This window comes from Ricinus communis, chromosome 10, assembly GCF_019578655.1.
Source record: "Ricinus communis isolate WT05 ecotype wild-type chromosome 10, ASM1957865v1, whole genome shotgun sequence".
NCBI lineage: Eukaryota > Viridiplantae > Streptophyta > Magnoliopsida > Malpighiales > Euphorbiaceae > Ricinus > Ricinus communis.
In genome coordinates, this window is record NC_063265.1 from 5,508,615 (window position 1) to 5,522,523 (window position 13,909).

Genomic DNA, 13,909 nt, shown 5'->3' on the forward strand with positions numbered 1-13,909 from the left:
TATACCATGATTATTAAAAAAATTAAACATAAATATATATTTTTATTATAGTAATTAAATATTTTGTGAAGTAGATGATGAACGAATGCTTGAATCAATAAGTATGGGCTTTCCAGTTAAATTTATGAATTCTTTAGAGTTTTTTACCTTCTATCTCTGATAGGTAGAGAATGAAACTTGTCGTATGATTTGACGTATTGATAACTATAATCTAGGAGTCTTTATATTCTAACTTAATAGGATTCCATTAAACCTATATGTGTCAGAAACACATTTAATCCATACTCAAATCCAGAAATTTATAAACTCTATATAAATTAATCACTTTAAATAAGCCCACTGATAAAATAACTATTAATATAATTGTTATTAAATATGTAAGGCCATATAATAGAGATTAAAATCGTAACAATCTCCCACTTAGCTTACATATGAAACCTGAAACAATTATATCAATTTTTTTTTATGTATACACTTTCTTGCTATTTCTTTAGACTTCCCCTTAGGTACAATCTAGTTCATTTTCTATATCAATATGAAATTATGGTTGCTTTTGTCATATTCAGGTGTGACTAAACCTTCCATACTAACCATATCAATATATTCAATGATATATGTATGAAAATTACATAGAATGTGATATCAGAATATGTCTATTTCAAACTGGTTATAGTTTATTTTTTAAAATGATCAATCAAAAAGCATAATCAATTTTAGAGGTATAAAATGAAATAAATCATAAAATGTTATTATGCATAAATAGAACCATATAAACATATCTCAATACATATAACATCTAAAAATAGTTCTCACTAAATCAGGGTATCACTATACACACATATTAGTGATATGCTCATGAAAGATCTTAGGTGGCAATCCTTTAGAACGGATCTGCTATCATGAAGTTTGTCCCTATATATTCTATAAAAATCTTACCACTCTGAACTCTTTCCTTAACAGACAAAAACTTGATGTCAATATATTCTGACTTCATAGAGCTTATGTTGTTATTAGCATATAAAATTGTAGACTTATTGTCACATAACAACCTTAATGGCCTTTTAATGCCATTAATTACACAATCTAGTGACAAAAAATTTTGCAACCATATTCCAAAATTAAATGCATAAAAACAAGCTATGAACTCTTCAGCCATGGTTGAAAACACTATGAGTATCAATTTGACACTGTTTCAAGATATAGCTCCTCCAGCCAACATAAAACATAGTCTAAAGTGGATCGTTTACTGTCTTGGCATCCTACAAAATTAGAATTCGAATACCCAATGACCTCCAAACTATCTGATCTTTTATATGTTAGCATCATTTGTTCTTTGTAAATATCGTATAACCCGTTTGGTTACTTTCCATTGATCCACTGTTACATTCCTTAGATATCTTTCCAATAATCTCATTATAAATGCTATATTGGAACAAGCACAAACTTGAGCATACATTAGCTTTCAGTTGTCGAGGCATGGGAAAATTTTTGCATCTCCTTTATTTTAATGTCATTCTTGGAGCATTACTTGAGACTGGACTTGTATCCTCTAGCTACAAATGTCCCGACAAGAATCTTTCATGCTGAATCTACTTAGCACCTTTTCGATATAGCCTTTTATGATAAGACAAGGATACCTTAAGAGCAGTTTCACAATATTTGTATGTCCAACACAAAAGAGGCATCCCCAAGATCCTTCATCTCAAAATTCTTAGTGAAAAATTTTTTAGTTTCCCTCATCCAGAGAAAAGTATATTTGAAGTTATAATATAGGACATAGAAGAAACATTTTCATGCAATAAGCCTATATCATTACTAGCTAGCAGTATGCCATCGACATACAACACAAGAAAGATAAACCTACTCCTATTGAAATTATGGTATACATAATCATCACTTATATATACTTCAAAACTATATGAGGTAATCATTTGATGAAATTTGTAATATCATTGGCAAGAAGCTTGTTTGAGACTACAAATGGATTTCTTTCATTTACAAACCATAGATTTTAAATCTTTTAATTCAAAGTTTTCAAGTTGAAACATATAAATCGTTTTGTTGATGCCTCCTTTGAGAAACATTGTCCTTACATCCATATGATGTAGCTCTAAATCAAAATGAGCTATAGGTATTATTATTGTCTTAAAAGAGTCTTTGATGAAACTAGAGAAAAGGTCTCTTTATAGTCTATTCCTTCCTTTTGAGTGAATCCTTTAGCGACCAAACAAGCTTTATATCTTTCGACATTACCTATTGAATCCTTTTTGGTTTTAGATATCCATTTGCAACCAATGAGTTTCATGCCTTTAGACAACTCAATAAAATCCTAAATGTTAGCATTTTTTATGGACTTTATCTCCTCTTTTATGGCATCCAACATTGAAAAATGGAACTTTCAAGAGCTTCGCGAAGGTTGATTGAATCATCTTCTGCTAAGCCTACAAAATCTTCCTGTTCCATGAGGAATACGTAATAATGATTTAGAATTGCATTCCTCATTTCTCTAGTTGATCTCTCTAATGACATTTCTTGAGGTTGTTGAGTTTGTTATGTAGGAAGAACTTCATTGTTTTCTTGAACCAGAGTTGCTTCTTAAACAATATCAAAAATTATTGTCTGATCAATATCAACAATAATATTGGGAAGAGAAATAAATTTTTCTTATTTAAAGTCTATTTTTTTGGCAAAAGAGACGTCCATTGATCCTTCCCCCACGAACTCTACATCTTTAAGAAATCTTGAATCTCTCATCTCAAAAAAAGATCTAGTAGTGGGATCATAAAACTTAAATCCTCGAGAGCGTTCTACATGTCCCACAAAGTAGCAGCTAACTATGAGTCTAATTTCTTTTCATTGGGCTTATAAGGCCTTGCTTCATTTAGACATTCCTAGACGTGTACGTGCTTTATACTAGGCTTTTTGCCAGCCCACAATTCATATGGGGTTTTAGCTATTGCTTTACTGGATAGTCTATTAAGGATATATACTACGATCTTTAATGCTTTTCCCCAAGAGATTTCAGTAAAAAATAATTGACTCATCATACTCATTTCCATGTCGTTAAGCGTCATATTTCATCTTTCAGCAACACCATTCATGCTCGATTTGCCCAGCATAAATTAAATAAAAAAGTAAATCTATTGAAAATTTAAAAAAATTTTGAAGAATGAAGTTCACAGTAGATATGAAAATCATAAATAAATCATAATGGTATTTGGATAACTAAATTTTTAATTTCAATAGTATAGTGAAAACAAAACTATAGAGAATTCAACAGGTTGTCATTCATCTCAACTTCTCAACTTAAGAAATTAAAGATCAATAATATTTAAAACAAAATAAAATTACTTTGTTATTTTATTTTGTTTTAAACAAAGTCACCGTAAAAATTACCTATATATAGCTTTAAATTTCTTAATGGTCTTCCTTTTAGCCATGTGCTATTTTCCAACTAGCTTATATTCAAGTAATATGACCAACTCTTAGTTTTATAATTGAGTTAATCTTCTATTGTAAATTTAAATTTCTTGTTAATTTTAATATATTTTTTAGTTGTTCAGTTTTGTTCACATAATTTTAAATTGTTCGATACTAAATTAGATGAGAAAGAGTAATCCTATTAGTTTTTAACTTATTTAATACTTGTCATTTTTAGGTCAATTAAATCTAAATTTAAATTTTGCTAAACACGCTTTTGAATAGCTCGTCACTAGATATTGTATTAGTAAATAAATTAAATAAATATTATTTTTAATTTTTATAATTCAATTATAATCTAAAAATTAATATTATTTCACTTTTTTAAGAAACTTAAATTGAGTGTATTTAATCCGTAAATATAAGTTCATAGGGTTATTTACTGAAAAATTTAAATTTGGTGTATTTAACCTTTAAATATAAGTTTAGGAAGCTATTTGCTGAGAAAATTTAAATTGAAGATATTTGACTCTTAAATATAAATTTATATTTAAATTGTTTAAAAAATTAATTTGAGTAAACTGCATCTGACCCAGAATTCAAGGGGTAAATTGACCCTTAGCAATTTTAACTGTTACAGAGTGATTAATCCCAAATAATTACCGACTAGATAATAAGGGAGAAATCTTAATCTTACATTCGTCCGAAAAAAAAGAAGAAGGTAAAATTAGAGATTTACCATATCTTAATTAGTGGAATAATGCAGCCATATAGAAAGCCCATTATTTAGGCCAATATAAATTCAATTAGTTTACAAATCTCTAGCCTATTGTACATAATGACCCAACCCATAAAGCTTTTCCTCACATTGTATTTTTTATATATATATAAAAATAATATCAATTTTAAGCTATATAGTAAACAATATATTAAGTATATAATACTATAATTTTTACTAAAATTTCTTTATTTAAATTTTAAATTTATTTTTATACTTTTATATATAATTATGTATACATTATCTATTTTTCTTTACCATAATGGACATAATAATAAGAATGCAGCTAAAAATGGTTCTTCACCATAATAAATAAAAGATAATGCAAACTTCATATTTTATCAAGAGCTGAGAAAGATAGAATGTGACTTCAACCAATATTCTTTATACATCATGTTTCATATTACATTGATGATGAAAATCTTAATAAGAAAAGCTATTGTTGAACAAATTAGAAAAGCAAAATGTAAATATTATGAAAAATAACTTACATTAAGTTTATTTCAAGTATATAAAAGGCATCACTAAAATATATTATGAATATATTTATTTTAAATTCAAACAAATTTATAAATTTAACAATAGATAGTATACTCCAAATATATTATGAATATATAATAAATATCTACCATTATTTATATATATGTTGCATAAACACTATAGATTCTAATGAATAATTTTGATCACTTATAATAACTATTAACTAATTATAAAAACTATTTAGTTATCAAATTTTAATTCATGAAACTAAGTCATAAAATTGAATATAAAAATATCACTAGTTCTCAAGTATGACTAAATGTGATTATTAAATTGTTAATTATAAATAACTTTTTATAAAAAAATGCAACTCATTTATACATCAAACAATATATAAAGCTGTAATATTAAATAGCTAAAAGAAGTCCATAAACAAAACTAAAAAGAAGTGGTTTACTTAAAGTTTATTTTAAGTAGTTTGATTATTTAGTTATTTTAACACCTTAACTTTCAATTTAATATAATAAACACTTAAACTTTATTTCTAAAATTTTTTAAACACTTTTAATTTTTCATTTTAATCTAATAGACACCTAAAATTTGTTCAATGATAATATTAAAACACCTAAACATATTACATGTGGACATGTTGAATGAAGCCATATTGTCAAACATTATTTGAATCTCACAAAAAATATAAGTTGAGGTGTCTATTAGATTAAAGAAAAAATTAAGGTGTTAAATTGACCAAACGGCTAAAATTTAGGTGTTCAAATATGCATTTGGCCATAAAAAAGCTATTGTCTATCATGTAAAATACATCAACCGTAAAACTATACAAAAATAATATTAAGTTTTTTTTTTTTTTTTCCAAATCCTATTTTGCCTGTCCTTCTCCTTTAACATGTCATATGATTTAGATTTGCTATTAAAACTTTTATCTTTCTTAAATTTTATATAAAAGAACAATGCAAGCACAAGCTTCTTTAGATGCTCATAATCATTGAAATCTTCAACTAATATTTCTTTTCCATAAATAAAATGCTCAGTATAGAAATATACAAAATTACCATAATCACTACAAATCATAAAAACAAAATGATTTAAGAACAGAAAAGCTAATAATGTATATAATAAAAGAAAAGAAAAAGAAAAATATAAAATTACTTCTCCACTGCTGTGGTAAATTCCTAATAATTTAGTCTTTAAATACATCAATTGGATTTTTTGAAGAACTAAAGAATCAACAAAAAATAAGGTTAATGATTTAGCAAAATCAAATAGAGAAGCAATGGAAAATGTAAAACGATGCTGTATCCTTTGCAATCAATTTGGAATTGCTAAAGTTGTCACAATCTTATGATCTCAAAGCAGACGAGTTTTCTCTTCAACAAAAAATATTCCACAAAGAGTCATTGCAATCAATTTCATATTACTAAATTTAATTATCAAGCATCGAATTTTGCATCATTTCATTCAATTCGGCCTCCTACTTCTCTACCAATAGGCCGCCAAACAAAGCTTAATATAAGAAAATATGTCAATAATTTTGCAAGATAGCAATAAATATTTTTAGAGAAATGCAAAACATCCTGTAATGCTTCACATATTACTCATTCAAGAAAAATCCAAGTTGATTCATTGTCTTGATGGACACACCGATTCGTCTAGCTGGTAGCTGGTGGCTAGCGGCTGATGACTAATAAACTAAACCGTTTTGTAAAATTTTATTAATAGTTGTTGTTGACATGGTAAATGACCATTGAAAGTATAATTTATTATTAAATATATTTTATTTTATTATATTATATTTAATAATATAAATTAATAAAAATAATTTATAATATTTAAAAAATTTATAGTTAATTTTCTTTAGCTCAATTTTATGTATTATTAAAAATATTTATAAAAATTATTTTAAAAGCAAAAATTTAATTTTAAATTCTACTAATAAAAATTTCTAATTTCAAATACTATAGTTCTTAATATTATAATTATTTAACTATTAAGAATAATTAAAATATAAAAGTTTAATTATATGATATCAACTTAAAATAATTTATTATTAATAAATTTTAATAAGGATAATAGTGTCCAAATAAATAAAAAATCAAATTAGTTATCAGCTGATTAAAAAAAAATATAAAATAGAGCTAATACAATCAACTGATATTTCTCAAGTTTTTACCAAACGCTTTAATATAATTGTTCAGTGAAAAATAGCTATCGACTGCATCAAAATTCTGAACCAAACATTCTCTAAATTTATGCAGCTATAAAAAGCCTTTTACTTTCATTATTTTACGACATAAAAGCTGAAAATTTTGAAAAATTTATTAAAACTAAAAAAATTATATTATTTAATAATTTATAAAATTTTAAGATATATATAATATAATATATATAATTTTTTTATAATTTATATAAATTATAAATTTCTATTATTAGTAAAATCATAAAAAAAAAAAAAAAAGTTAAATAGAAATCCCCGTCTTCGCTCCATTACCTCACCTTACCCTGCCCCATATTCGTGGAGCAGAATGGAAGTCTCAAACTCGCCCCGCCCAGCCCGATTGCGAAAGTACAAAAGTCAGACAAGTTTGCGAAAAGCAGAGAGACGGAAGTAAGAATTTCATACTATATACTTCTCACATCACATGACTACAAGTTGACCTTTGCTTACTAAGGGAAAAGCCAATCAACAAATGCATACTGCATCTATTACCAGACACTTTTTGCTTGTATTACAAACTATTGAAAAAAATTAAAAAGAAATCATCTATACAATCTCAGTCTAATACTATAATCATATATGCCTAAATAAATGATTTGGCTCAAAATTTTGCAATCTCCTCCAAAGATTAACTTAAGTTCATCTTTGTTCTAGCCGCTTCGTAAATAATTAGAGATGATTTTTACACTCAAATCTTAATCTAGAAAACCCGTTCTCCAGTAGCATACATAATCCAAAATATTGTTGTTATGAAATAGAGGCCTGCTGTGACTGTCAGGAATGCCTGGAAGGATCCCAGCCACTGAACAAAATAACCTGTTCCAATGGTGCTGACGATTGCTGCTAATGTACCAGCAGAATTTGCAATTCCTGTATTGTATCACAGGTTATTCCATTAGTCAGTTTGAATTGCTTCTTTTCTATGACTGAGGTTTTAAGCGAAAGAGTTACAAGGGACCGACAACTTACCATGGAGGAAACCTGCATATTGAGGTGCTATATCCTGATCAAATAAAAACCATAGAAAAAAGATCGATCAGTTCAGATGTGCTCTAACCGCCAGGAGATGAATAGCTATTACAGAATGGATGGACTTACTTGCATATTGAGAAGAAATCCGGCTTGACTGAAAGAACTCAAACTTAGGGCTGCTGTGATGAATATAGCAGCAGTTACTGGTGTCTTGGCATAATTTAAGCAGAGCAGTGATACCCCAGGTCCAATGAAACCAATAGACTGTAATATGCATTATTACGGGTTAGGAATATCAATTTGTTAAGATTCCATTATTAGGGAAGTTTAAGTATTAACCAATTTAAGTATAACATAGGAGCATTAAAAAATAAAAGGGACTCTTAAAGGAATTACCTGCATGACCTTTCGGACTAGTGTCAAGGAGTAGCCTGCCTTGATTAAGAAATCTGATGCAGCACCTGCAATGTAACCAGAGACTGCCATTGTCCCCCATGGAACAGCACTAAACCAGGCCGCTTGCTTCAAGTTCACATTAAAGACCTGCTTCCAAATTTAACATTTGTAATTAACAAACTCAGAAATCAACATTTACAAGGTTTTATGATATAAAAAAAGATCGTGGAAACACTTACAGTTTTGAAATAGACAGGCATCCATGAGAGCAGAACAAAGTAACCCTGTAAGTAAATGACGGGGATTGTTAGATGCAAAACCGGAAGCATTTGGCAAAGTAAAGAAATGAGTTTTCAGGATCCTGAAACTAATTTAACTTACCCAATTGTTAGTTACATTGGCAAAAATAATTGCCCATGTAGGTAATTTTGAAAATAGCAAACGCAGTGGTGGAAGCTGGCCTTTGTTAGTGGAAGAATCTGTTTTACCAGCTTGGATTAATCTCAACTCTGATTTGCTGACAAAAGGGCTATCTCGTGGGTCGCTTGTGACTCCATTTGTCCATCTTGATACCCATAGTAGTCCAAGGGATGAAAAGAGAATAAAAGGGCCAGCAATTCCAATGGTGGATAACATAATTGGAGTTAAAAGTAAGCCTGCGACATTGCCAAGATGAAAGCCAGCCATGGATAACCCAATTGCACTGGCTCGTTCATTGGTCGGAAACCACCTGATCAAAGTTGCATATTAGAATAGGTTACAAGTTATATAACATAAAGAGGTGGATTTAGTTTTGTACCAATCCTGTCTAAGGTAACTTGGCATAACTTAACAATGTGTACACGAACTTGTCTACTGAGGTAACTAAATGCAATTACCTTGACAAGAGGGTGCTCATGGAAGGCAAAGCTACACCTTCGGCAAGTCCAAAGAAGGCGCGAACGGCCAAGAGGCTGGCGGTGGAGTGGTTAGCAGCCCATGGAGTAAGAAGGGTAGCCAAAGACCATAGCCCCACACCCCATGCCAACACTCGTTTTCCTCCATATTTGTCTACTAAGGCTCCTCCTATTACTGATGAGAATATGTATCCCCATAGAAATGATGACTTCACCAAATAATTAACAAACCATATCTTGTTAGCTGCACTCTTCATCTCATCTAAATTTATATATCTATGAAATAAAATTAAAATATCCAATTCAAATAGCAAAAGTATCTACACTAGCTGAGTTATAGATTTTATATTGGACTTTCTACAAATAAAAAAACTTAAAATCTCAAATCAATTAAAATTAATCAAAAATTAAATTATTCAATAATTAAGAATTTCTCAAGTGATGTATCCACCAGACTTACGCAAATCGTGGATACCCGTGTAGGGCCATCCCTTAGTGGGTATAGGGGTGAGCAATTGTGGACTGAAAATACCAAAACCAAAATTTATATAAAAATCAACTTGCAACTGACCCATGAAGATTCCAATTTGGATCGGTTCGATTTTATGACACTAATTTCCAGTAATTATTACTTAATTTTAATTTTAGCATCAAAATTATTTTCCAATATTTAAAAAAGAGTATCATAGGTATTTAGCATTTAAAATCTTCAAGAATAAAATAGGACACGTAATTTGTGGACCGATTTGGTGGTATATCATGAGTAAACAAGAAATATAACATAATTTAATTAATGAAGGATCAATAGTTTGATTTAATATTGGGAATACAAATTAAATAGCATTTAAATGGAAGAGATTATTTTTATAATAATATATTTAAAATTAAATGAAATTTATGACTATAAAAAATTATAATTATAATTAGAGGTTTAATGAAATAAATATTATTATTATTATTATTATTATAATAACGATAGTTTGGACTTGTTATATTTACTATTGAGTATGTGAGCCAGCATTTTTTGTGGATTGTGCTCACCGAGTGAGTCGCACCTACTTTTGAATTCTCCAACGTTTTCATCTATTTCTTTGTTCGTTTTTCTTTTGTTTATTTATTTATTTATTTTTTTTTTTGAGATATAACTTGTGTGTCAAAAGGGATAAGAAAATGCGTCATAAATGCACCCAGGCTAAATTCGGTAAGCTTAGGTTAATTAGGTTTTTTCCCTTTTTATATAGGTTAATTAGGATCTATAACTTGTACGCTAACCTACTGCCATTTCCCACTATTTCAGACTTATATCCCTACTACACTTATTGGACCAATTTCTAGAGATCGCTTCGCCTTGGAAAAGAAAGAAAACGAAAAAATTAGGTTGGAGGATAAAGACAGCAAGAGTTCTCTATTTGTATACAAAAACATGGTAGCAAATCTGTCATAAAATGGTAAGGTGGACCTTATCTTTTTTACTTACTCTTCTTTTAAACTCTTGTTACGAGATAGACAACATAGTTCCTATCGACTATGATTAGGGTTTAAGTAAGTATTAGGCGGCGAACCATCGCAGCCGTCCTCGTTTTCTCAACAACCACACACTCTTTGTCTCTCTTGTGTCTATATACATATGTACGTACTTGCACAAAACAAAAACCACACGGTATCAAATGACCCATTTTTTTGAATTCCAATTGACACGAGTCATCCACCCAAAAAAAAAGAAAAGAAATTAAGGAAAATGTTCTTATAAATCCAAGAGTTACCTGTTATTTATTTCTTTTAATTATATGCTCTAATTCATATTCGAGCACAGTAACTTCACGGTCTGAAAAATTAGATGTTGGAATTCATAGCTTTATATCCTGAAAACTATTCTAGCATTACCAGAAAACCGATGAATAAATATTAATTACCTGGACGATGCCGAGGAAAGAACTGGACCAGCCGTATTTAGCCGCAAGAGGAACGACAGCAACAGACATGACAACACGATCAGCATTACAAAGGCACATAACACACGCTGTTAATGCCACCACCTTGTATCTTTCCGGTATACTAACTCTCACCGCCTCTCCTCCCATCAGCATTCCTTTCTCTATTCCCTCTGCCGCACACTTCACCATGCATCCTCCTCCTCTCTGCTTCAGATGCCCTCCTTTTCTTGTTATTTTGATGGAGTATTGATCCTTGAAGACTATTTTAGGCTCAAATCTCAACTGGCTTCTTTTAAGACTGATATACTTTGATTCAGAGTTCAAGAAACGAGTAGAATATGGAGAGGAAGAATTCAGCAGAGATTTAGCCGCCATTTGAGGGCTACAGCCTACAGAGAGACAAAAAAAAACAGAAACAGAGAGAGAATGCAGCAGTGCGTTAAAGAGTTGCCTTTATGAGCATTAATGAGAGTAAACAAACGCTATATCTAGCTCTTTGAATGAGACGTAATTGTAGAGCAAAAAAAGGAAGAAATAAAAGAATTAAGCAATGTTGGTGGGAAGAGGCAACTAAAGCAACTAAGCAAGCACCCCTTGAGCAAGAGGAGAGTTTTTATTATTTAAATAAGAGAAAAATGTGAGTAGTTGTTGTTACCTGTTTTTGCGGTTGGTGAGAATGGAGAGACCAAAGAATCGGTCCACTTATTAATTTAACAAAAATAATTAGAAAATTAAACGAAAAAATTATATCAAAATTACCTGCCGTTAGCCCCTTTTATATTTAAGGGCCTCTATTTTTTTTTTTTTTGACATTTTAGGTCTATAATTTGAATTCAGAAACAAAAAGGTCTATAATTTGAATTCTTTTACACCTTAACACTTCGTCAATTAAATAACTAGATTTCTATCGACCTAATATTCATACAATATCAGTTTTTATTTAAAATTATTGAAAAAATAATAATATAAATGATATTAAATTTTATATTAAATTTATTTTTTAATTGCAAATATTTTAGTTTATTTTCTATCAATTACCCATTATATAAATTTAATTTAATCATTTTACTAATAAAAATTGACATAGTGAAAATAGCTGATAAAAAATAATAATTAAGAAAAGAAAATATGATTTATTAGTTTTTATTAATAAAAAATAGATTGTTATCAAATTAAAATTTTATAATTAAATTAAAGTCAAAATTCAATAATAATTTATTTATCCTTAGAAAAAGTCACATATTTTTAGATCCACAATCTAAAAAATCAGATTTTTACAATAGTTTTCAATTCTTATAGCCAATTGAGAATTAATTAGTCAAGTTGAGCTGCCGGTCGAAATTAAGCAATATAAATAGTAACGTAAAAGTAATTTAGAAGATGAGAATTCAAAATAAAAGAACGTGCATAAATAATGTGGTATTAAAATCCATCAATTTAAATTTTTTACTTTCTAATTGGCGTCCATTTTACTGTTTGTATTGTTTAATTTTAACCAATAACTCAATTAGACTAAAAATACACTCAATTTACTATATCATAACTAAATAGAAAACTTTAAAACACCGGGCTAAAATAACAATTTTTTGTGAAAATTGAGATTGTTTAGGCTATTAAATTTAGTTTTTTGAAGGGCAAAAAAACACTAACTACATTTTTTATTTATTTTACTCCTAAATAAAATCGCAAATAATTACCCCTATCTTTTGCACAAGTGCACTTTGCCACAAGAGTTATACGTGGAAACACGTGTGGCTGATACTTTTTGATGTATGTCATTAGTATCCACATGCTTTTAAATAAATTTTATTTTAAAGAAAAAAAGAAAGATATTACCTACCTCCCTCAAATTGTGTTAGCCAACAACCACATCCGATTACCAGTTACCGGAAACGCCAGTTGCAATCTTTCAGGTAACATCATAACAGTTCTGTAGAGCCGGTAGACTTGACCTATGTATTCGTTACTCTATTGCCAAGTACCAAAGCCAGCAACCATACAGCTAACTAACTTATTATTATTATTATTATTATTATCATTATTATTGGTTTTGGTATGCGAAAGCAAAGTTTTTCATGATTATAAGTAGGAAAAAAGAGCTTTTAACTTAAATATATTTTAAGTTAAAATATATATTTACAATCATATACTAAATTAATAAAATAAAATTCATATTAATACTATATTTAATTAAAATTTATTAAAAATTTATTTTATCTAAAAAATGCTAAAATAAATAAAATTAAAATAAATATTTTTTATAATATATCGTTTTACTAATACGAAATTTATTTAAAACTTATCTATTTTATTTATATTTAATTTAATTATAATTAATTTTATATAAATTTATTTATATAAAATTTTAAATTAATTTATATTTTATCTATATATATATAATTTTAAATTTATAAATAAGTTTTACATAATTTAATCAAATATAATATAAGTATAGTAATCAAAGCCAAACACTTGCGAATATTTTACTATAACTCACTTGTACACTTTACTAATTAATGGAATTTTTAGTGGAAGTCACCTGTCCACTTTACTAATTAATGCAATTTTAGTTTATAAGGTATTCCTTTCATTTTAGAGTAATTGGCTTTTTCTTATATAATTTTTTTAATTATTTTAATATTTTCATATTTAATACAATATTAAATCTTTCTATTTTTTTATTTTATCTTTGTGTTAATCTTATCTATATTAGTTAATTTTATAAAATTTTATAAGTCTTTCCAATTTTTTTAAATTGTTGATTTATATTCTAAAAATAAGTTCTTCGTGATAATGTAAT

At 28.3% G+C, this 13,909-nt stretch overlaps 1 protein-coding gene across 1 annotated transcript; it reads right to left on the minus strand.

Annotated features, from left to right (window-relative positions):
- Positions 1-7,292: 7,292 nt before the first annotated feature.
- LOC8273472 (probable anion transporter 3, chloroplastic) lies at positions 7,293-11,730 on the minus strand. The gene is made up of 8 exons (XM_002527813.4): positions 11,089-11,730; positions 9,158-9,384; positions 8,661-9,009; positions 8,519-8,563; positions 8,280-8,426; positions 8,010-8,147; positions 7,881-7,914; positions 7,293-7,781 (listed from the first exon to the last, which is right to left on the minus strand). The coding sequence occupies exons 1-8, from the start codon at positions 11,482-11,484 to the stop codon at positions 7,612-7,614; spliced, it is 1,506 nt and encodes a 501-aa protein (XP_002527859.1). The 5' UTR covers positions 11,485-11,730; the 3' UTR covers positions 7,293-7,611.
- Between the last annotated feature and the right edge of the window lie 2,179 nt (positions 11,731-13,909).